This window comes from Typopeltis vanoorti, chromosome 3 (genome assembly GCF_054136105.1).
Source record: "Typopeltis vanoorti isolate ZY-2024b chromosome 3, IOZ_Tvanoo_1.0, whole genome shotgun sequence".
Classification (NCBI taxonomy): domain Eukaryota; kingdom Metazoa; phylum Arthropoda; class Arachnida; order Uropygi; family Thelyphonidae; genus Typopeltis; species Typopeltis vanoorti.
The window spans coordinates 31,106,196-31,132,696 of NC_143551.1; the positions used below are offsets into that span (position 1 = coordinate 31,106,196).

The window sequence follows — 26,501 nt, forward strand, 5'->3', positions numbered from 1 at the left end:
TTTATCTCCCTTTTTGAGAATTGATATTATGATGCCTGTCTTCTAGTCATCTGAAATTTCACCAGTATATAGTATTTGGTTAAAATGTTCAAGCAGGATACTGATGGCTACTATGCCACCATATTTCCACAGTTAAGTAGGAAGTTCATCATAACCATGTGACTTAGATAAGTTCGTTTGGTTTATTGCATTTAAAATTTCTTCTTTTATTATGAATGGTACTTTTTCTCTTTCTATCTCTTCGTTTGGTTTTTCCCTCTAGAAAAGTATCTGGTAATATTCTTTCAAAAATTTTTAATCTCTTGAATTGTTCCAGTTTCAGTATTGTTTTTATCTTTCATTTTTAGTGGTTTGTTTTGGGTTGTTTTTGTTAATTCTTTTATAATTTTATATAGTCTTGCTATCATTCTTTTTATTGGCTTCTTTACACATTTTTGCTTTTTTTTTCTAACAAAGCATTTTTAGCACATTCTATCCATTTTGTTTTTCAATCTTTTATCAAAAAAAAAAAAAAAATCAGCTATCACCTTTTATTCCCGTATAGAGAGTAGGTGAGGCCATTTTAGCTCTATCTAACTTTTGGAGACTAACTGGGCAGTTCAATCTCCAGTAGCCAATCAGAGATAACTGGTTGGGCCAGCTTAAGCACTAATTTAAGCAGCCCACAGTGAAGAGATGGCTCAACAAGTGCCACTATCTCATGGTCCCTAACAGCATATTTTTAATGTCCAAAATAGTGTGGGTTCTATGGTTGATTTTCTTGAGTTTATGGGATTAAAAACCTGAGTTTCCAGGAGAAAAAACCAACTTGCCCATGCCAGAGATAGACTAACTTGGGAACCAGTCAAAAAAAGGCTTAGAAAAAGTTCCTAGTCTGCAACTAGACTTGAACTTGAGTCTATCTTCGGGCAGTTTAGTGCTGAGGAGTGCAAACACCACATCCACTTAGCTACACAGTCTTTTATAATGTTGCTTATTTTCCTCTGTATTTTCTCTGTTCAGAGTATTTTTTGCAGCTCTTTTTCTTCTAGTTTCCAAAATTTCTGTGGTTATCCACTTATTTGCTCTAATTGTTGTACCAAGTGTTTTTCTTGCAGCATTTACCATAACTGCTCTTCCCATTTTTCTACACTGTCTTATTTAACTGTTTCTATTATGCTAAAAAATAAAGAGCCAAAAGGCTTCACTTCGGCAATGCAAAATTATAATAAATAATAAATTAAGTGGATATCAAATCCAACATTATTTCAAAGCAGAATACAGAAACTATAAAAGTTTCATGCGAAATTTGACCACAGGGCTAATAGGAATGCACTCACTGCCATACTATGAATTGCCCTAGCCGGACCTTATAGGTGACGACAAATGCTGCCCAAGCGTCAGTGTGTTTGCCTCCTATTGGTCCATTTTGATAAGGTTTCACTGGTCTGACAGCTGTTTCAAACTCATTGGTTTTTGTCAGAAACAAGGCAGAAACCTAAGAGAGCAACTCAGTACTAAGGAACTTTAAGTGTCGGAGAGGTGTATTTTCCTTAAGCGAACTCTCGGTCGGTGCATAAAGTATTTACTAAAAATAAAGAGCCAAAAGGTTTCATTTCAGCGATGCAAAATTATAATCAATTAAGTGGATATTAAATCCAACATTATTTCAAAGCTGAATACAGAAACTATAAATGTTTCGTGTGAAATCTGACCAGAGAGCTTACGGGAATCTACTTAATTTATTATAGTTTCTATTATGTTTCTGTAGTTGTTTTGTATAGTTATATCTTTCATTTATATATACAGGTAAAATACTAAATTACCACATTAAAACCCTCTGGAACAAGGAAAGTATTATTATGACATAACACTTCCATGGAGTTCAAGGACTTGTTACAGGAGGAAACTCCACTCCACATAACCGTCTCCACTACTTCATCTAGTTAATGGCATTAACCACCATCTACTTCTACTGCCCACAACAATATTTTTTTTTCTGTAAATTATGTGAATTCTGTGGCCTGTTTACCTGTATGCAAAATATTAATAATAATAAAATATTTGTGTTTCCAGGAGGGGAAAAAATCTTACTATTACTATCCACATATGATCGGCTAACTCGTCTTTAACTAAAAAAAAGCCAATATAAAGATTCTTCTCATTACAACAAAAAATGAACCAAGACCGAGGTCTTCTACCAACTGAAGGGTGCAATGGTCCATTATTCTTCCAGCTGTGCTACAGAAGTGCTCAAGTATATTTCACTTTCTACAACCTTCTCTGATGAAGAGAATTTTAATAACATGGTGATATACTATTTTACTACTCATATATAAAAAAGTATGACTTCCACACTCATTTAACCTTGGTATCTTTGGGAATCTAGCTCCTGTCCCACTGATTAGACCACAATAAAAATCAAAAACAATCTGAGTAGTTATCCTGATGATCTCAGCTGTAACAACAACCCAGTTTTATTCCACCTATGCACACAAACATGAAAATATCCCAGACTATTAACTCAAAAGGAAAAATTGATGAATGATTTCAAGCTTGGAAAAGCAGATAACTACATTGGCAGCTGTCACTGTGGACATGCACAAACTCTGACCGACTTTTGGATGAGATTAAAACTCATCTGTAAGCACAGGCACCAATACCACAGAATGCTGGCCCCAGAACATTGAAAAGCACTCAACAAGGCTACACAAGAAATTTTATATATGTACTTAAAACAACAGTGGGAGACAAAATTTCAGGCCTTAAAGAGAAGACCAGATACTCTGGAAATGACTAAAGCTCTGTGCAGAGATTGTAAGTCCCTCCCACCAATCCATGGTGAACATGGTCTGGTTTACTGCAACAGAGACAAAGTTGAAGATTTTGCCAACAACCCAGAGAAGCAATGCAATCTAAACTACATCCATGTAGATCTAGACCAGGGGGTCGGCAAACTTCTTTGACCGTCGACCCCTTCAAGAGTTTACTTTTTATCGACCCCCCCTCTATTTTACTATTACGTAATTATAATAGGACAAGCAGAAAAGACCCTTATGTGAGTTTTTTAGATTGTTTATTTTATAGTTACAGTGTTTCTTGTATGTGTAATATAGTATATATTATTATATTGGCTTAACATCAAAGGGATATGTTTTTGACGTCATTCTTAACATTACATATTTGATAGGAGAGATAAATAATATATAAAATATAATTTAGATAACAAAATAACAATAATACAATCTTACTATAGGTATATATAGGATGTACAGAACTACCAGCCCTGCTCAACTCTTCAATATGGAGAAGTTTAGTTCGTGAATGAATAACGGTTGAATTATAATATGTTGATGAATTTTCGAACATTAACGCTCACTTGTATGTCGATGCGTAAAAATGAGAACTGGGATCAAATACGTGTAAGTATAAGTAAATAAACAACCACGCACGTGTTGCATTCCCTCTCCCGCCGCACCGAAACCACTGACATCCGTTTATTGATAAATACGTCATTTTGGCCTACATGATTGGCCTCCGTAACTATTTTCATGACCTTGCTCCATCTTACAGGTCCTATTCATGTCACTGTTCCCACGATTCACTCTTAATTGCATTGTCATTCAGGATGGAGGTAATCCAAGTTTACCGAATTAAATATTACCCGTACAATGATGTCTTATATTTTTCTATCGACCCCTAACAATGTTATATCGACCCCTGGGGGTTGATATCGACCACTGATCTAGACTTTGTCAGTTGAGTACATACCTGGGTATGTTGTATGCTAAAACAAATGGACTATGTAACCTCAATCAAACCAACAACTCCTGTTGAGGTACATGAAATCGCCACCAAACTTAAGAATAGGAAACATAAAGCCCAGATGAGAATTCTAACAAAATCTTTAAGAAGTGAGTGACAAAGATTGTGACAGGTCTATGAAATGCTCCCAATGAGAATGGACTCACAGTTTGTGGACTTCAAAAAACTAACTGCTAGGTGAAAAAGGGGTGACATGATAGAAGTACATAAGTTATTAAACATATTTTACAGAATTGACAAAGTAGTCACCCATAGAAATTTTTTAAGTGTGGCTAGCAAGGGCGTTGACTAGATTTTTTGCTTGGAGGGTGGGGAATGGTGGAGTGAGTTTCCAGAGGTGGTTATGAGTGCTTCATCAATGAACAAGTTTAAGAAGAGGTGTGAAGAAAGTATTGTGTGAATAATGGATCTCCCACGATAAGTATTCCGACTCCATGGAGATACCTTTATAATAATAAAGCTGTAATGCACATTATTATTATTATTAATGCAGTATTATCTCAATTTCCCAACATGACAGAAAGTAGCCGATGTAATCTTAATCCAAAATTAGGAAAAGCAGCACATTTCCTCAAAAAGCTGTTGAGCATGCTCTCCTGCTTAGGAAAAATAGCTGACCGGCTAATACTAACAAGACTGCAAAACATTACTGAAGAATTAATGGATCACATTATAACGTATGCATCATATTATAAATGATAGTGGTATCAAGCCTGATATCAAAACTAGAGATTAACATCTTCAGTTTTGATATCAGGCTTGATACCACTATACCACTTGATAATGTGTTAGCAGAGCTAATCTCAGGTGGTATGGTCACTTAAACAGAATGGGAAAGGAAAGATTAGCAAAACAAGTATTCTCTGCCAGGTTGGCAGGAAAAAGACCCAGAGGAAGACCAAGATATAGGTGGATTGATATACAGTAAAAAGTGTAAAAACTTAGAAGACAGAAATATACGATCTGATAATGTTAGATCTTAACAGATAACAGATTGAGTTGAAAGACAATTGTTGATAGGAAGTTAGTAATGATGTAAGTTTTTCATATGGTACTATCATAAGATCCTGCATACAGTGTATATATTAAACATCTACATACTCCAGGCCTTTCTTTCTACTTGCAGGCAAGCTTGTTTTCTATGTCTGCTCTTGTTTTATACTTCAATTCATTAAAATAGTTTAAAGTAATGTAGCTTAAAAAAATTATAAGCTCCATTACATAGACAAAACCTAGCATTTACCTCACAATCTAGAAGGATAAATTTCAGTTGGTCAGAATTGAAAGCAGTACATCCATTTTTCTCATATGCCATCCAAATACTACTCGTGATTGCTGCTGTCACTCTTGCATCTTTGTCCCCATAGCCTGAATAGGCTAAGAGCGTACCTTCTCTGTTGAGCAACCTATGAAAGAACACTTTTAAGCCAGAAATAATTCAAATGAATAATACTGTCATAATCTATATAAATCTTAAATTAAAGAAGCTTAAAATTACAAAGATAATTAATTTTTAGAATTATGGTATGCAGTTCTAGAAATATATCAACTCTGAATAAACTAACTAGCAAAGATATTTATCTGTAAGGATTTGTGGTGCCTAACAAAACTAAGCTTTTGTGCCTATTTTTTCCATAGTATATGAAATAAGAAAGAGGAAAAGGGTCCTTCCTTCTTTATTATTTACATGAACTTTGTTTATTACATCAACAAGTTTTGAAGACAGTCTACTACCTCAGGATAAAGCTTATATAAAAATACACTTATGACATTAAATATACAGATCATTACTACATCATTCAAAAGGTAAAAGTTGCTAAAAAAAAGTTTGTTAAAAAAGTTGCTAAAAAAAAGAAATAAATACAAAATATAAAAAAAATAACAGCTTAGCCAACCCACAATACTGACCTTTTGTGGATGGAAGTGTCATGAAAGACAGCAAAGCACAAAGCAGGTAGAATTCATACTACAAAGTTAATGCGAGCATAAATGTTTTCATCTGACTGATGTACTGCCTTTCATAATCCTCCATGTGAGGCAGCTGTCCATAGTCGAGAAACTTCCAGTGATAATATTGGTCCTTTTTCATTCTGCCTCTTTTTCTCTGCTATCTCTTTCATTCTTCCTCTTATTCTCTACTTTCCTTCTCACATTCTTTGTTCTTCCAGACCAACATCATTAGAATACAGTAGCTATCCACCATGTTTACTATGTGGCATGATCCTTGGACATCTGAAAATGGGGGGGGGGGATGATTCTGGTGGTAGTCTTACATTACTTTGGCAAGATGGGTAGTCCTGGATGGCCTGGCCAAAATCAACAGCTTTAATAGGCTTGAATGCAAGAGGTAATAGTGTTGCAATAAGCCTCCTCCTCCATGGTCACAGTTTGCTGCAGTACTAGTATGGCATGTGAGGTAACTCTGGCATTCCACTTTATTGCTTACTAGATAGTGGGTATCCGTGTGTGATCCCATGGTGAATGGTAATCTCTGGCACTAAACCAAAATATCTTTGAGCATGAATCCTTCATCCTCACATTTTTCAGGGACCCTTACAAGGTCTCAACTGAGTATAATGATACCATAAGCACATGATCTGATAACAGAAATAAGAACAAAAAGACATCTGACACACAAATATAACATTTTTTCTCATAATCCATACAACAGATGAAAAGCAGATATGGAAAATGTCACCCTTCTTCACTCAAAAGGTATAGAAGGATTGGCAAGATTTCCCAAAACAGCTAAAAAAAAATTAAAAACTACATTCTGATTACATTCTTGTTGAAGAATTTAGCAACACTCAGAAAAACACAGCTTATTCAGAAAAACTGCCACAAGCAAGCAACATAAGAAGGATGGGTAAAGAGATATTGATCATGGTAACACCTCATAAAACATTCGCCTGTTCTAGGTGCAATATCAGAATAGGACTCTTTGATGTTCTACATGAGATGTTCAGAGCTTAAAGATCAAGGAGTAACATGTATGTGGCACATTCTGATATAGGGATTCCCACCTGGTCCTGATCAGGAATATCATTCATACTTCTAACACATCTAAGCCTCCAAAGTAAAAGCAAAATATCTCAAATGCCTGTTAGGCTGTACATTGCTAATCCTTTAATGCTTTAAATGTCAGAAATATGGGCATACCCAAATTTCCTGTTATAGCAGTATCATCTATATCTGACGTGACAGTAAAGAGTATGATAATAAATCTTGCTCTGCAAAGAAACCTAAATGTGTCTACTCTTAGTGAGACCATCCAATCTACTCCAGTGCATGCCAAAGATGGAAAGATGTAATAGATATAAAAGGAAGACTGAACAGAACATCTCTCATCACAATACCAAGAAGCTAGCCACCACAACAACTTGTCATGAAATCCTCTTACAGTAAGAAGGTGACAGTAATGAAAATATCATAAGTGATACAAACCCATGTCTATCCACCACCCAATAACTGCAGCAAAGATCATAAGTGCTTTGCTCTGGAGCTCATTAGTCACCTGATGTATCACAGTTTTGCTCCTGAAACAACTCCCAAAAGATCCCACAGAACGAGACCCCACTTGTTAAGAAAATTATGGAAAGGGCATTACTGGAAAGAAAAACCATACACTCCACCAAATGTACTCTTAAAATAAACACAAGATCTAATCCCAACATATATGTATTTTTCCTAGAGGAAGAGATGGATACCGACCCAAACTCTACCTCTTGGAAATCTGAAAAGTCTACACGGCCAAAAGAAAAACAGAGAAATCCTTACAATGGAACTATCATCGATTTCACCAGAATACTGAGGATATCAAAGTTCTGCAGAAATGTAAACCTACCTGTTTCTGTCTACAGTAGATATATTTAAAACCTCAGTAAGGATGCTGTCTTAAGGTGTTTCACTATTGTTCTTAAGGACAGAACTTGGGATGGATCTGCTCATGGAGGAGTTGCTATCCTAGTGGGTATTTTCAGCATGTTCGGCTTAACACTGCTCTGCAAGTAGTAGCCATTCACCCATCAATGGTAATTTCTTATTATAATCTGTTCTGTTTAATTTACCACCAGTTCCGAGTTATATCAGACTAACCTTGATAATGTTATACTGCAAATGTCTCAGCCCATAGATGACTTTAATGGACAACAATGTGGTGTAGTGTCACCATGAATGGGAGACAGCCCCCTCCTCTCTCTCTCCTTACTAATGGACAATACTTTCTTTCAGATGCCTACCTACTCGTATCAACAGATTTTATGACTTTCTCTGTTATTCATCTACTGTTTGTCATTGGTATGTCAAAGAGAAAATATGGAAGTAATCACTTTCCTGTAGTCTGCACTATATCCTCACAGTAACTATGTTCTCTTACACAGACACCCATGTGGAAAATTAACCTAGCTGACAGGAATACTTTTTTCCCACTTGAAATACTGAAGCAGTCATTTCAATACCTACTGATAAAACAATGATGCATGTAATAAATTGGACAGAACAATCAGCAACAACCAGAATTCAGAAACATTAACTTCCACTCTATCCAAATCCATGGTAGAACTACCTAAGTTCCAGTAACCAAAAAAGTCAGAGCATGGTATATATTTCAGAGATACCCTACAAGATCCAACCTCATAGCTTATAAAAGTGCTCAGGTCAAGCACATTAAGATAAACATCAGAGAAAAACAATCATAGATTAAGTTTACATCATCTATGCAGAAAATGAAAGGTGGACATAGAACATGGTGTTCTGTCTACTGTGGTAGATAATGGATACGGTAAATAATGAACACAAAGGATGAAACTAATGAACACTTCAGGTGAAAGCTGTGATAAAATCTCAGCAATATCATACTCCTAAATTTTTGATATTAAAAGAACAGGAATATTATATTCTTGTTCTTTTAATATCAAAAGGAAATTATATAATATATTATATTTAATATAAATATATATATATTATATTTAATATCAACCAGGAACAGGATATTAAAAGAACAGAAAAGAACTGGAGAAACAGCAACTCTACTTTTCTATAAATGGGCTAAAGCTGTGCAAATCAGCTGTTCATTGAGGATGAACTAATTTACTCTCTCTCTCTCTCTCTCTCTCAGGCCAGTATGAGAAAGGCCTGATGAGACATCCATTATGAGATGATAAAACATCTGTCATTTACTATGGATTCCTATCAATATAGAACAAATTACTTATTATTTTCCTGACCCCCAATGAAGACACAAGACTCACCAGAAAAGGTCAACACTAGTGAACACAAAGTATCATACCACTTCTTAAAATCATCCTCAGTATGCACGTTCATCCTCTCAGGCAATACATTCCATGCTCTACCAATCTCCATAGAAAAACGTACTTCTTACGTTTTTACTAACCACCTCCTTTTACAACTTCCAGGGATGGTTTCTTATCCTTGTTCCTTTCCCTCGTTCTACCATATGAAAAATCTACTGTGTTAATAGGACAATACACCTTCTACAGCTTAAAAATGTCTCTATCATATCCCACCTTTGCCTTCTATCCACCAAACTCTGTAGTCTGCATGTCTTCAGTCTATTCTCGTAATCAATGTTGAATAGTCTTGACTTCAAGTTTGTTACCCGTCTCTGCATCCTCTCCAAGGTTACTTCATCCCCTTCAAATCCCTGTGACCAGATCTGAGCACAGAAATCCAGATGTGGTCTGATCAAAGCTTTATACAATGGAAACAAACACTTCTCTCATGGTCGATGTTCTCCTCAACATTGCAGCAATTCTCTTCACAACCTTTGCAATACATCCTCAGAACTTTAAATCTCTATCCACAATCACCCCAAGATCCCTAGCTTCCTCCACTTTTTTCAGTATAACTCCATCTGCAGATGCCAAATTTTAAAACCTTGCATTTAGTTGCATTAAACTGACATCCCCATGCCTTTTCCCACCCTTCCAGCTTATTCAAATCCTCTTGAAAAGCCAAAACATCATTGGGAGGGTTATTAGCACTATTACTAATAACCCTTCCAAGTTTCACATCATCTGCATTGAACATCTCCCTGTAGTCCTGTGACAATATCATTGACAGAGATTGAACAATGGTCCAAGGACTGAACCCTGTAAAACTTCATTCTTACACCCTAGATACTGCTCCCACATACAACTCTCTGATATCCAACAGAGAGCAATCACCAATTTCAACCCACTAACTTGATTTCCAAAGCCATATGATGCAACTTAAAAATCGACTTTTCATGTCGGTGTCAAATGAATTGGAAAAATCCAACAAAATATGACAGTGTATGCCTTATCTTCATCTACTGTTCTTGTTACTCTATTGTAACAGGTAACCAGATTACTAAGAGCACCTTTTAACAAATCTATGATAGCCTACATAAATAATATTCCTCTCATCTGCCCAATTCTGTTAGTACTTACTTTCTCCCAAATCTTAACAATTACAGAAGAAATACAAACAGGCCTATAATTTTGATACCTCCATTCTACCATCTTTATGCAGTGGTACTATCTTACCCTTCTTCCACTCTCCAGGAACTTGTCCCATTGCAAGACTTGCATTAAACAGCCATGTTAATAGCACAGTCAGTTCTATACCACATTTCCTTAAAACACACATGGTGAAATTCCATCCAGCCCCTCCCCCTTATTGACATTTAGCATAGATCAGAATACATCCTGATCCTTCACTTCTAACACTTCACCAGTCATTATCCTTCTATGAATAAAGCCTGTAGTACCAAGATGTGGCACTAAAATAAAGCGTTCATTAAATAGCTTGATTATGTCATCTGCACAGGTCACCAGATTCAGATCTCCACCCCAACAAGGTAATCCTGTCCACTATCATTATTCCTGCTTCTCGCCACACAGCAAAAAAAAAAAAACTCCTGGGTTTGCAGTGCCAGTCTCGTCTTATATTCTAATTTTTCTCTCCTTACAATACTACTCACATTCCTAGCCTGAGTCATATATTCCTCATGCAGCTGTTCTCCACCTCTCTCTTTATACACCTTCCATAATCTCTTTTTCTTCTACAATCTAAATTTTATTCCTTTTATCATCCATTTGACTTCAAATTGCTTTATCTTCTTCACTCAAGGTATACAATCTGTCCTTGCTGTCAACTTTTTTCTTAAGTATCTTCCATTCACTAATGATCTTGCTTCCTTGAAATTGTTCATCCATTGTACTGCTGCAAGCTGGTTTCTAAGTCTATGACAGTCACCTGCCTTATAATTCCATATAACTTCCTTCTGTTTTAATACTTCCCCATGCCTAATTATCCTCCAAGTCAAGACTTCATGGTCACTCCCACCAATCGGATGTAAGTGTATCATCTCAGTCACAATCTGATCCTCTCATGCTATGACCAAATTCAAAACTTTTGATCTTTGTGTTCCCTCCACCACATGGTGTCTAAGACAGTTGTCCCTCAAGAAATCCAAAAATTTAGTTTCCTTATTATTGTATGGCGTCTCCTTTCCCAAGTTCATATTGGTATAGTTGAAGTCCCCAATAATGATCGCTTGCTTTGCACTTGCCAAACTAATTTGCCTAAACATTTCCTGCTCATCTATATCCCTTGTGAGTAGCAACAGCCCACTAAATATCTTGTCTTATAAACATCTGTCTCACACCATATACTCTCAAAAGCCATTAGTGTTTTTCCACTGAGATTCTCTACTGTGAGAGTGCGCAATTCCTCTCTTATCATGAGTAATACTCCATCACCAGGTTTACCTTTCGTATCCTGCCAAAATATGCTATACCTATCGATTTATATCCCTGTAAGAACATCCTCCTCGGTATAAAGTTTCACTAACACCAATAACCTTTGGAGAGACTGAGTCAATGCCACATGCTCATTCCCTTTATTCTTAATGCTCTTAGCCTTTGTATACAGAAAAACTAGTGTATTGCCAGCATTCTTATAGCCATTATTTTTCCCCTCATACTCCACCTGGCTGTGTAATATAGTGTATACCTCCTCATTTCTCAAAACACTATCCTCCCCCATGAGGCCATCCCTGCAACATTCTTCTTCTTCTGCAGCTTCTCCCACTTAAGTGGGGTCACTGTTTCTTATGAGTCTCCTCCACACCTTCCTGTCTTGGGCTGTCACCACATCCAAGTTCTTCATCTTCAAGTCCTCTTCTACCAGCTCCCTCCATCTCTTCTTTGGCCGCCCACGCTTCCGCCTTCCTTGCACATCCATCTGCATGACCCTTCTTCCCACATATTCGTCCTCCCTCCTCATCACATGACCAAACCATCTCAACCTTGCCTCCTGTATTTTCGCTCCTAAGTTCGTAACTTTCACTGTTCCCCTGACATAGTCATTTCTCAGATGATCCTTTCTGGTCACACCGCACATCCACCTAAGCATTCTCATCTCTGCTACTTCCATCCTGCTAATGTTATTTTTCCTCAGGGCCACAGTTTCTATAGCATATGTCATAGCTGGCCTCACTACTGTCCTATAAATTTTGCCTTTCAGATTGATCGGCACCCTCTTATCACATAACACTCCAGCCATCTCCCTCCAGTTCCTCCAACCTGCTTGTATCCTGCATCCCACTTCCTTCTCACCTCCTCCATCTTCTTCCACTGTCGAACCTAAGTATCTAAAGTCGCTCACCTTCCTGATGACATTTCCTTCCAGCTCCAGGTCTGACTCCTGGCCACCGCCCACTGCACAACACATATACTCTGTCTTACTTCTGCTCAGTCTCATACCTCTCTCTTCCAGTACTTTTCTCCATCTTTCCAGTTTAGTTTCTGCTTCTTCTCTTGAATCTACACACAGCAAGATGTCATCTGCATACAACATTGTCCAAGGTGCATCTTCTCTCACCTCCTCTGTTACCACCTCCATCACAATATTAAACAGAAACGGACTTAATGCTGACCCTTGATGCAAGCCAACTGTTACTTGAAAACTTTCTGTCTGTCCCAAACAGGTCCGAACACTTGTCTTCACATTTCTGTACATTTCCTGCACCAACCTGACATATTTCTCCGGCACCTTCTTCTCCCTCAGACACCTCCAGACTTCTTGCCTTGGCACTCTATCGTATGCTTTCTCCAGATCAATAAATACCAGATGTAGCTCCCTTTGTTTCTCTCGATATTTTTCCATCATCTGTCGTAACCCAAAGATAGCATCTGTTGTTAATCTACCAGGCATGAAGCCAAATTGTTCCTTTGCAATCTCCACCTCCTCCCTCAATCTACCATCAAGAACCCTTTCTAGGATCTTCATTGTGTGGGACATCAACTTTATTCCTCTGTAATTTTTACAGTCTTGTGCATCCCCTTTACCCTTGTAGATGGGAACAAGAGTACTCTCCCTCCATTCCTCGGGTATATTTTCCTGTTGGCAAACTTTCATGAACAGGTCCCACAGCAGGTCAATTCCCTCTTCCCCCAGTGCCTTCCATGCCTCCACTGGAATTCTGTCGGGGCCCACCGCTTTTCCATTCCTCATCCTCTTCATGGCCTCCGTCACTTCCATTCTACTGATGTTCTGCACCATCCCCTCAGAAGGCTGCCCATCTCCTCTGTGAGTCCTTACATTTTCCTCATTCAGAAGTCCCTCAAAGTATATTTTCCATCTGTTTCTTATGTCCACATCCCTCCATAATACTCTTCCTTCAGCATCTCTGATCTGCCTCACATGTAAGATGTCCTTAGCTGCTTTATTTCTACATTTCGCTAGTTGGTAAATTTTTCTCTGACCTTCCTTTGTTTCTAATTGATCATACAGATCTTGATATGCCATGGCCTTCGCCTGTGCCACAACTCTCTTGGCTTCTTGCTTTCTCTCTTTGTACACCTCTCTGTCCTCTTCCACTCTTGACTCATCCCACTTCTGCTTTGCCTTCCTCTTAGCTGTCACTGCCACTTGTACATCATTATTCCACCACCAACCCTCCTTCTGCTCTCTAATCTTTCCAGATGTCTCACCAAGCACCTCGATTGCACAGCTCAGGATTACTTTTGAATTATGTTTCCACCAATGTTGTACACTTTCCAGTCCATCCGAAATCCTCTCTAACACTCTCTCCCTAAAACGATTCCTCACACTCTCTTCTTTTAAGCGAAACCACTTAATTGTCTTCATCCCATGGCAACCAGAAGTTCTTATCTTCGATCTTAATTTAAAGTCTGCGCACAGCAGTCGGTGTTGTTGTGCTACTTGATCTGTTGGAATTACCTTACAATTTGTCACAACCTTAAGATGTTTTCTTCTAGTCAAAATGTAGTCAATTTGTGAGCTGTTGTTACCACTTCTAAATGTTATCAAATGTTCTTCCCTCTTGAAGAAAAACGAGTTCACAATTGCCAGATCAAACGCTACTGCAAAGTCCACAATCCCTGCAACATTCTACCTGTGCAATTCCAATTTCCTTGTCCCAACATACTCACTTGCCAGGAAAATAACACTCTCCAAATGACTGCACCCGTCTGCATTCAAATGCAATCCATCTCTTGTATACAGCTCCCTTCCATCCTCAAATGTACTCCATACTCCTTTTCTTGCTATCATCGCATATGTCATCACTGCTCTTCTCCATTCTGCATTATCATACTGGGGCAACATGCTCACTATCTTTTTCTCTGACACATTTCTACTCACTATGTCTAACATCAATCTCAAATCTCATGTCACACAATTCACACTACCTCTCAGGTCATTAATCCCAAACATTAGTGTCATCTCCTCCACACTTTCACCGCTCTTCAGTTCCACTGCCACACTATTGTTCCACCAAGCAAGCACTCCTCTGACACTCTACTCTGCACACCCTGAATCATTGAATCTCCATAGATGACACTTGAATAGATTCATTCATCCTCTCAATGGCATCCCTGACTCTTACGGCTTCCACCCCCCCCCTCCTCACCTCTTTATCCCTTGCAAATATCTTCTCTTCCACTGTCTTTCCCATTCTCTCACCTTCCTTTCTTCCTTGCTCTCTGATGCTGTTCTCTTACATCTACTCTCATTCCTTTCACACTAGTCAACTTCTCTATCCTCCCAAGATCTTCATTCACCCTCCTCAACTCAGTCTTCATTCCTTCCATCTCCTTTCTCAGCAGTTCTATTTCTCTCTCCACACGTTCTGCTTTCAATTGCCATTCACATGCACAATCATGGTCATCACACAAACCACCTCCGTCTGCTAAACTACCCAAAGCAAAATGTACATGAGGTCTTTAACATTCCTTTCATCCTCCAACACACTACTGACATCCACAAACTGAAAATCAGCCATTTTCAAAGCACTAACTCCACCGCCGCTAAATCACTAGATTGAGATACTCATGTCTCCCAGTGACTCCCGCTGTCTGAATATTGCCAAAAATTGTTTGACAACTATGCACATATACACATTCCAAATCTCACACCTGTGAATAATGTAGTCTTTAAATGGGTAGAACTAGGGCTAATAGTAAAACTGGCAGCTGTCACATTGAATATAATATTATTATTATTACGGGCAACTCCAGGGAGTCATTAGACTCATCGAGGGAGGCCCCAAATCATATTCATCAAAACTATTCGACATTCATTCAGTATCTATCATACCTCGCCTTAAACTCATTCACTGTCACAGCATCCACCACAGACTCTGGGAGCGCATTCCACTCATTCACCACTCTAAAAGTAAAGAACCCAGCTCTAACACCTTTACTAACCACACTTTTGCCCAGTTTCCATGGATGTCCCCTAGTCCTCCCACAACCAGCCCTATTCTCAAAAATATCTTCTGAATTTATTTTATAGAAACCCTTCAGTAATTTGAATGTCTCAATCATATCTCCCCCTCCTCCGCCTATCAACCAATTTTTGCAACCCACAAATCCTCAACCTGTTCTCGTAAGGTTCATTCCACAGACCTGCTATCATCTTGGTCACTCACCTCTGGATCCTCTCCACCTCCTCCCCATCAAGAAGAAACCTAGGTGACCAAATCTGGGCACAGTAGTCGAGATGGAGTCTTATCAAGGCTCGATACAGAGGAACAATAACCTGCTTGTCAACGTATTCTTCAGCAACCAAGTGATTTGATGAGCTGATTTGGCCACTTTTGCAATGTGCCCCTAAACTTCAACTCCTTATCCACTAACACTCCTAAATCTCGTGCCTCATCAATTTCCTGGAGTACAGTTCCACCAGTGTAGTAATCTTCTGCTAATCTTTCATCTCAAAATGAATAACCTTACATTTTGCCACATTAAATTGACATCCATTCACCTTAGCCCAGACCTCCAATCTATCCAAATCATCTTGCAAAATTTTGACGTCATCTGCATTCACTATTGCCCTACCCAACTTTGCATCATCCGCAAACAAATGAACTGTTCCTCTCAGATCCTTTCCTATATCATTAATGAACAAATTAAACAGCAGTGGTCCAAGAACAGATCCTTGTGGCACACCACTAGTCACAGGCCTTCTTGTGGACTCTACTCCTGAATAAACCACTCTCTGATATCTCTCCATCAACCACCCTCCTATCCATCTCACAACCCTATATCCATCCCCATATGCTGCAATTTACTGATTAGAATTCCATGTGGTATCCTGTCAAAGGCCTTAGCAAGGTCCAGTAGAATCACTGTAAACCCATTACCCTTATCCAGTTCAGCCGTCACTGTGTTATAATATGTGAGCAAGTTACTGAGGCATGACCTACCCTTCACAAAACAATGCTGTCCCCGATACAGTATCCCATTTTCTTCTAACCAATCTTGCATTTTCCTCTTGACTATTTTCTCCAGGACCTTGATAATGATTCCTGTTATGCTGATTGGCTGGTAATTTTCAACAGCAGCCTTGGAACCACCTTTATGCAGCGGAACTATTTTCCCCTCTTTCCACCCCCTTGGGACTGACCCAGACCAGAGGCCCAAATTAAACAAAATGGTCAAGGGCACTGACAATTCTTTAGCCGCTTCACGTACGACACGAGCTGGTATACCATCCAATCCCACAGATGTATTGACATCGAGGTTCTGTAATAGACTAGTTACCTCTACTTCATTCATCACAATTCCAGTATAAGCTGTTGGTTCTTCCATTCCTGCAATGTCACCACCTGGATGATGTACTCTTGCAAAGTGCTCGCTGAGTAATATGTGGAGACAACAGTGGGATTGCAAAATCCTAACCAAATATCACACAATCAAAATAAAGAAATGTCAATTCAAATAGCACAAACTTAAAAACCAATTTTATCATAAATAAACACAATATCTTTCCTTTCTACTAATACTTATCTTTTTTAACAGTTCATGTCACTCGTTGCATCCATCTTCGCATGCTAGAAGTGTCCTATGAGGAGAAGTTTCCAGATTCATGGCACAAGTCAATTTTCACTGCATTCCCAAACCCAGGAAAAGTGCAACACAAACAAACAATTACCAACTCACTTTGACTAGCTGTCTTTCTAAAATACTGGAGAAAATAATAAATGGCATACTCCTATGGTATTTACAAAGCAACGATCTCTCCAACGCATAATGTGGCTTTTGCAGAAAATTGTTTCACAACTAGTTATAGTTTGCCAAAAGTTAGTCATTAATAAAAATTTGCTAACAGTAGATGAGTTACAGGAATAGAATGTGAAGGATTTAGTATTTTCAGGGAAGACAGAATAGAGGAAGGAGTATAGTGATAGAATGCGACAGTTTAGTGTTTGCATAGAAGATACTGCTGATGACAGCAGATGAATTGCAGCCAAAAAGAATAGGAGACAGGCAGGAGGATGGCTGTTCACTTTAAGAGGTCTAGTGTGAAATCAAGGCCTTCCCTCCCTCCCTCTCTCTCTCAGATCTCCTCATGTTTGAGGACTCTTAACCTTCCTGATGATGCTTTGCTATTTCTTTCACCCCTGTGCTTCTCTTATTGCTTGTTCTAGTCTAGTGATTCTTGATATTTGATCAATCCATCTGTTGGGGGATTTTCCTTTTTTCCCACATGGTTTACCTTGGATGATTTTTTTTTTCCCCCAGACAGCTGCCTTCCCTTCTGCATGTGTCCAAAATATTGCACAATTCTCTTGTCAATTATGTTTATCAGTCTTGTGTGGATATTCAGTTCTTCTAGGATAGTTTTGTGTGTTCATTTTTCTGTCCAAGACACTTAATATTCTTCTCCAGCACCAGAGTTCAAATGCTGCAATTCTTCTTCTATCATCTGTTGTCATTGTCCAAGACAATGACAACGAGAAAGATTGAAAAAACTAAGGTTTCTACAAGTTTAACTTTGGTTTTTTTTTTTTTTTGGAGATGTGCCTGTCTTCCCAGATCATAGTTAAATCAGACATCGCTTTCTAAGCTAGTGCTGTTCTTCTTCTGATCTCTTTTTTACATCCATCTTTTTTTGTTATTATCACTCCAAGGTAGTTGAAATTGTCAAAAATTTCAATTCCTTTTATATCTATCTCTTCTGCATTATTTAAAATCATTATTTTGGTTTCATCTTGATTTATTTGCAAACTATGGCTTAAACTTTCCCACTCTAATTGATTGAGAATGGATTTTAATTCCTGTTCATTTGTGGCTATTATCACTATGTCATCTGCATATCGTAGGTTAGTGATTATTCAGCCATCTATTTTAAATGCCTTCATTCTTCTTTTCATTATAGTTTCACTGTAAAGGTTGAATAGTAATAATAAAAATATACATTTGGGTGTTGTATAGGTCAGGGAGTTTGAAGAATAATCTGAAAAACATGCATCGGCAAATTAGTACAATGAACACAGCTTGAGTGATTATTATGGTAGATTTTAACTATGGAGATATAGATTGGAAGGAAATGAAATTTATACACCTACTAAGAGATGATTACTTCATGCAGCTTGTGGCTGGAGGGGATTAGGAGTGTGAGAGTATTGTACTTGTCACAGGATCACAAGAGCTTTATTTTTTAGCTCTTCCATAACCAAAGTGGCTACATTGCTTCTGATTAGCAAAAGTGATCATGTAGTCTTGACTTGGTCTCCCAAGTAAAACATGAGGAATATTCTATCAAGAAGGAGTATATGTGGAACATTCACACATTCAAGCTTAGGAGAAAGCTTGAATGTGTGCTATGGCATAAAACATTTCAAGGGAAAGATGCTATTAGTAGTGCATTGGAGATAGTTAAGGGACATCTAGAGGAAGCAACATTAAATGGTATATAGTACTCCCACAGATACAAGACCCTTCGACACATGTCAAAAGAAGGAGAATCCATTCCGATAATAGGGTAATCAATCAGTATTGTGGGATGAGCGTTTATTATTATAAGTTGGAAAATTAACTTCTCTTTTATGATCATTGTAATTTTTTAAGTGGTAACTATTTTGCTTGTATAACAGTTGGAAAATTTTACGTGTAAAAGCACGTGATTTCGCGTGTTGGTGACCAATTTGTACATCGTCTTATTTCTTTCTCCCCTTCAACATGAATTGACTCCTTGCCAGTCCCAACGACAGCTCTCACTTCTGTGGTCGGACTATACCTAAGGTAAGAAGGGTTAATCAGGTAGGAATTAGATGGATGAGTAATGTTATTAGGCTTGTGCTGTAGAAGAACAAAATGTTGTAGAGGGTATATAAGGAGAAAAATGTCTAGCAAACTCATGAACAGTACAAGAATCAGGCAAGAAAAGTGACCAGCATGGGAAGGAAGGCAAAATCGGATTGAGAATAATCTAGACAAGATGGTCAAAGGAAATCTCAAAAAGTTCTTCCATTACGTGGCAAGTAAGAGGAAGAATGACTATGGAAGATTAACCTTAATGAGTGATTGGCCATGAGGTGACAGAAGCAGATAAAATAGTTAAGTTATTGAGTGACCACTTTGAAAGGATATATCATCCAAGTAAAGTTACTGCTGTAACACATGTGACAGACACTGATGTGGGAACAGAGGTGGATGAATTGTAGGTTCTAGTATATTGCAAAATCTTAACGTAAATACAGCTGTGGGATGAGATGGGATATAAGCTAAGGGTTTTGCAAGAATGTGCAAGGGAGCTGGAAATGCCTCTGCCACTTTAAGTCTCAGTTCTGTTAAGGTTCCAAGGGATTGCAAAGAGGCTAAAACCTCTCCCTTGCATAGGAGAGGTTCTAAGACTGCAGTAGCAAATTATAGACCAATCAGTATTTCAAGTGTGGTGTTAAAAGTATACTGGAAAAATTGGTCAAAAAGAGAATTCAAGAATGAGTAGGAAAAATATGAAAAGAGGCAACATGGCTTTGTGAAAGGTTGGTCATACCTTAGTAATTTACTAACTTTTCTAATAGAGTAACAGCTGAGTTGGATAAAGGAAATGACTACATGATGGTTCTGCTAGATTTTGCAAAGGAATTTGACAGAATACTACATGGAACTCTCTAATGCAAATTAGAGCAAACAGTAATGGATATGATACTGATTATGTGGATAAGAGGATCACTGCTGGACAGATATCAAAAAAAGTGGTATTGTAAAACTCAATGTGGCTTGGAAATACCAAAGCGCTTTACATCGATTTTTACAGAGGTCAAGTCTCATGCAAAATATAATAGAATGTAAAAATCAAAGGCAATGCTTTACCACCGGAACTTTGTATAACAGCTCTATGTAAGGGCATAAGAAAGTTGTTTACGATTTAAGTGTATGAGAAAGTTGTTTGCGAGCGCTGCGTATAAACACTTTCAAAGTCAGTGTCTAAGAGATCGGCAACGTTCAGACAAGTTTCCGATGCCCGACAAGATAGGATTAAAGGAGTGCATGGAGGCGAAGAAAGAACGGGTCGGTCTTAACAAAAGATCAAGGAGTCGTGCCAAATTCTTAGGGGGTTACAACCCTTCATGAAAGGTCCCGGAGAAAGTGAAATAAAAAAGGGACTGAGCTGAACATCAGGAGTTATCAGTGTCGGCAGTTAGAGGCAGAAGTTCTAGAAGTAAGATCCTGAGGACAGGACATTACGGCGAGCCATGCCAGAGGAGAAGCTGATCGGAATGATGAGAGAACAGCTGATGTAAATACCTGAGGCAGTGTTGGTCGGATGTCTTTTTCCCGTGGGAGGTCAACCGAAGCCAAAAACTGCAGAGCGATCTTCAAGTCAGTATGCCGAAACCTCTTGCCTGAGTTTTTTCCGAGTACCGGACAACTGCAGTCCAAAGCCCGCCAATATCCCAACGAAACACCCCCTGAAGCAAGACTCTCCAGGCAGAAGCCTACGGCCCAAGATGAAAGGAAACGCATAGGGACTTTAGTGCAGGACCTTTGGATGAGTGTGCGACACAGAGCCTCTGTAAGTTTGTTCCATCTTTTGTTGTACGTTCCTTTTGTAATCTAGGAGATAATTTATAGATGGACTGATAAGAAATAGTAATAAGAAGTGTCTATAAGAGAGTCCTCTGAGTTGTTATTAATTGGAATATAATTTGTGAGATAACTTGGCATAGCTAGCTAACCTCTTTGTGAGTAAATTAGAGTTTCAATAATTTGATTAATAAGAGAAGTAATTGGGTAAATTGAATAGTTATTTAGTATTGAAAGAGGAATTTTGTTTCTGTATGCTAAACATCTAACGGATAGATAGAGTAACCTCCCTATCGTTTAATTAATGTACTTTGTTATTAATGTAAATAAATGTGTTTTAATTATGTCAATAGAGTGTGACCTGATCTTTTATTTTATAATGCACTCTTCCTAAATAAACTCAGATCTGTGAGCGGGAAACAACTAAGGCAATAAAAGTGTAGTTTAAGTACTTGAGAAACCACGACTGTTTATGTAAACTTTATTGAAGAAATTTATGCTAGTAAGAGAGAGAGAGAGATATCTACCGGATGTATTACTAAGTCTTATGCCGATATAGAAATATTGGTGGCGCAGTCTTAACAAATAAATTTTCCAGTGTTCATAGGCATATGACTAGTAAATATGAAAGGTGGATAAACACAGCACGCAATAGAATAAGTAAGAAAGGTTATGAAAGCAAAAGAGCACTGCTTCGGTGGTCTACAAAGTGTGGTATGTGTACCCCGGGGGTACTCAAGTCGATATGTGGGGGTACGTCAAAAAAAGTTTTATATTGATAGGAAAAAAATTTAGTAATTAATTAAAGATAAATAATATTACTTTCTTTCATCAATTAAACATATATCTAATATTGACAAAGAAGTTATAAAGATCCTGTAAACTTAAATTTGCGAGTAGCACACATAATCGTCCGTGGCAAAGCTGTCATGTTTTTTAAAACTAGGGAGTAAATCTCTTACTTCTTATCATTGCCATTGTTTTGTTTATAGAGCATCCTAGTGTTGACAAGTCCAACTGGAGAAGGAAAACTGCTTAGTTATCCTGCTATCTACAGATGACACCACAGTTGTATTAATTATTTGACTATTAGTAGTAAGTTTAACGATTTTTTAGTATATATTGTTTCTGTGCAATTCCAACGCTTTTTGTGCTTACTTTTACGTTTACACTAGAAATAGTGAATTAATATTATCAAAATTGCTTACATTTTTTAAAAGTGTTTGATATTATCGATAGTCAATGAATTATATTTAAATTTTACAAATTAACCCTCACAAAATGGATAAATGGTTAAAAAAAATTTCCTCCAAAGAAACCGTGAATTTAAGATAATTATGATAGTACTTCTACATCAGATGAACAAGGAAAAGATAGGATTGATTCTTCTATTCAAACAAGTTTGTTATCAGTCAAATTAAGTGATAAAAACATTAATCTGAAACTTAACAAAACCTTGCCCAAGAAAGTTCGAAATTATCAAGAAGACTACTTGAAATGGGGATTTATATCGACAATAGTCAACAATGAACCTCGTCCTACATGTGTATTGTGTCATGAGACGCTATGTAATGGAAATACGAAACCATCATTATTAGTAAGACACTTAAAAACTAAACATCCTGAACATGAACACAAATCTTTACAATTCTTTGAACGATGTTTGAAAACATGTAATTCTCAATCCAACAACTTAAAAAAATTCACTAAAATTAACGATAAATATTTGGAGGCATCTCTTGAGGTTGCATTCTTAATTGCAAAAGAACAAGTGTTTCCTCACACCACTGAGGAAACACTTGTATTCCCAATCGCCATAAAAATGGTAGAAATAATCCATGAAAAAGAATATACAGATAAACTAAAATGTATTCCCTTATCAGCAAATACTATTGGTAGACATACAGAAATTATTGCAGATAATTTAAAGAAGCAACTATTAAAATAAATGACTCAATGTGGGAAATTTGCTATACAGCTTGATGAAAGCAGATGTTACCAACATGTCTCAGTTATTGGTATTTACTAGATATTTTAATAATGAATTACACAAAGAACTACTTTTTTGTGAGGCACTTCAGGAAAGATGTACAGGGGAGGATATCTTCTCAACAGTAAATAACTTCTTTGTTAAAAACAATATTTTGTGGGAAAACTGTTTAAGCATAACTAGCGAGGGAGCAGCTGCTTTAATTGGTACAAAGAAAGGATTCAAAGGCAAAGTAACCGAAATAGCACCACATGTCAAATTCATTCATTGTGTTATCCACAGGCAAGCTATTGCAGCAAAAAAAAAAATGCAGCCAGATATACACAAAATACTGCAGGATGTTATCAATATAGTTAATTTTATAAAAATGAGGCCTTTGAATAGTAAAATATTTACAGTACTACATCAAGAGATGGGTAGTATCCATGAAAATCTATACCACACAGAGGTTCGTTGGTTATCTCGAGGAAAAGTGCTTAAGAGAGTTGTAGAACTAAAAGATGAGTTACGCATTTTCTTACTGGATAAAGATAAGAAATTTGCAAATCTTTTCAATGATGATAAGTAGTTATTAATACTATGCTACCTAGCTGATATTTTTGAAAAAAAAAAAAAGTAAATATGCTTCATTTGTCTCTTCAAGGAAAAAGGTAACATTTTAACAATGAATGAGAAAATAACTGCATTTCGAAAAAAATGGTGCTGTGGAGAGAGAAATTTGAAAAGAAAGGGATGTTTAGAAATGTTTCCATCTTTATCTGATTTCGTTACAAAAAAATAATGTAAATGTAAAATAAACAAAAAAGTCTTAATATCTGCACATTTAGAAAGTTTAGAGACATATTTTTTGTAACTTATTCACAGATCTTCCTGGCAAAGAATTTCAATGGATTTTATACCCATTTTCAGAAAATGTAAAAATTGACCACCTTCCGATTATTTTTCGAGAGCAATTAATTGACATTAGATACAACCAACTTTGAAAAACGAATTTCAACAGAAATCTCTTCACAACTGGTGGATGGGACTGAAGTCCAAGTATAGCAATTTAGTAAACACAGCAAATGATGCACTCCTACTGTTTGGTTCTACTTTCTGCAATGACAGGAATTAAGCCCCCAACAGGCCACGACGTCTATAGACATCATAGCCAGTTGGGGGTTATCCAGACAGCTAAATCTGGATACGAAGCTCTAACACCCATTGAATAACATGGATAAGAAGTGCAATTTGGTGTCACTATTTCATCCACATCGGCCGGTAGGGAGGTTAAAACCAAATATCGAAATAAATTAAACTTGGAACCAGACCTGCGTATCGCAGTATCAGAAGCCATCAAACCAGAATTTCAATAAATTATGAAAGAAATCAAAGCCACTGTTCACATTAAATATTGTAAGAAATATGTTTGTAAGTTGTTAATAATAAAAAATAATGTGTAAAAATATCTAACGTTTTTAATTATTATATGATGATACAAGGCATATTTCCTCTTTATAATACTTATTACAATAGATTTTTGCTCAATAAATTGGAGGTATGCGCTATTTATTTTTTCTGTCTTGGGGGTACACGATCAAAAAAGTTTGGAGACCACTGCTATAAAGAATAAAGAAGATATTACAATATAGGAAACAGTAATTCGTTACAGTGTATGGAGGAGCAAAATTAAGGTGAAAACAGGTGAGTAGTGGTGTGCTGCAAGGTTCAGTAGTGCAAAATTAAACAGTAGTGCTGGGATCACTGCTGTTTAATTTGTACATAAAAGATATACAAAACAATCAGAAAGGAAATATTGCTAATGATGCAAAATTAGGTAGAATAATAGTTAATCAATTAATAGAGTAATCAAGGCAATGTGGGGAGCTTGTAGGATGATTTAAATAGACTGTCAATATGGGCAAAAGATAATGGATGTCAGTTCAATGTGGACAAATGTAAAGTTAATGCATTTTGGGAAAAATAGATTACAAGCCGTGTATCATATTAATGGCACTGTACTCCAGGAAATAAATGAAGCTAGAGATTTCAGGGGGGAGATGGTAGACAGAGAGTTAAAGTTTCAGGACAGACATATTGCTAAGGCAGGTCCATAAGATTACTTGGCTATTGAAGAACGCGTTAACTTGTAAAGTTAATGTGTTCTTCACATTAACTCTTCAGGGAACCAGACTTGAGCACATCTGGATTACTGTGCTTTAGTCTGGTTCTCTTTCTTGGAGATGAGGAAGCAGTGGAGAGGATTCAGAGGCAAGTGACTTGTGAAATGTTCCCTATGAGGACAGACTGAGGGCATGTTGACTGTAGAAGTTCATTGATATGAGAAAAAGAGAGGATATTAAGTTGCTTAAAGGGTTTTATAGGGTTGATGCAAAGAAAAACCCTAGAGTTTTTTTTAGATATTTCGCAAGTAGAAGGCAGAATGATTATGGTAAAATGTTAATAGATGAAAATGGTAGAATGGTAACTGCTGCAGAAGACATTGTTGAGGTATTCAGTTATCAATTTATAAGGGTGTTTCATGTTCATTAAAGTGGAGTCATGAAGAACTTAAGTGTGGAGGACATAGGAGAGGATGGCTTAATTGTGAGTGAGCAGGAGGTAATTGAGAAAATAAATAACTTTGATGTCAATAAAGTGATAGAATTTGTTGATATATCACTACATACCATAAGGAAATGTTCCAGGAAATAGGTAGTAGCATTGGTATGCCTGTTTAATAAGTCTTACAACAGCACAGGAACGAAGAAAACTGGAAAGAAGGTAAAATTGTTCCAATACATGAAGGTGGTAAGGCCGTGGCTACAAATTATAGGCCAACCTGTATATCTGGAGTTGCAGTGAAGGTACTAGAGACTGGTGAGAAGTAGAATACAGAAATGGATTGATAACAGCAGTATTCTTTATGGTTATCAGTTTGTTAAAGGGAGATCATATTTTACTAACTTACTTATGCACTATAACAAGGTGACAAATGCCTTGGACAAGGAAGAAGCATATATGTTGAAAGTTTTTCCACTTGGTTATATTATAAATTAAAGATGTCAAGACGTTATATTCTTGGCTTAACTCTTTATCCAAGTGTAAGCAAACAAAGTTTGTGCATGAAGTAACTTCGCGACTGGGCAACTCATATACAGAGGCTAATGACTCCATATCACTTGCCATAACATCCTATAATGCAAAGCACATGTCCATAAAGGAATGTATAATGCTATGTGGAGTACAAGGACAGATTGAAAGAATGTAAATTGCAAAACCTCATGAATAGAAGAATGGGGAGGGGGGATATGATTGAGACATAAGCTAGCAGGCTTGTTATCAGGCTGATATGGAAGAGATTTTTGATAGAATACAAGAGGGGGATAGAACAACAGGTC

The 26,501-nt window shown here is 37.3% G+C and overlaps 1 protein-coding gene across 1 annotated transcript in view; it reads right to left on the reverse strand.

Moving 5' to 3' along the window:
• Nucleotides 1-26,501, reverse strand: part of Lamtor2 (Late endosomal/lysosomal adaptor, MAPK and MTOR activator 2) — a 49,804-nt gene that overhangs the window by 19,326 nt on the left and 3,977 nt on the right. The window contains exon 2 of the mRNA XM_090390581.1: nucleotides 5,048-5,210. Within this exon, the coding sequence (XP_090246707.1) occupies nucleotides 5,048-5,210 (163 nt within the window). The remainder of the gene's footprint in view (nucleotides 1-5,047; nucleotides 5,211-26,501) is intronic.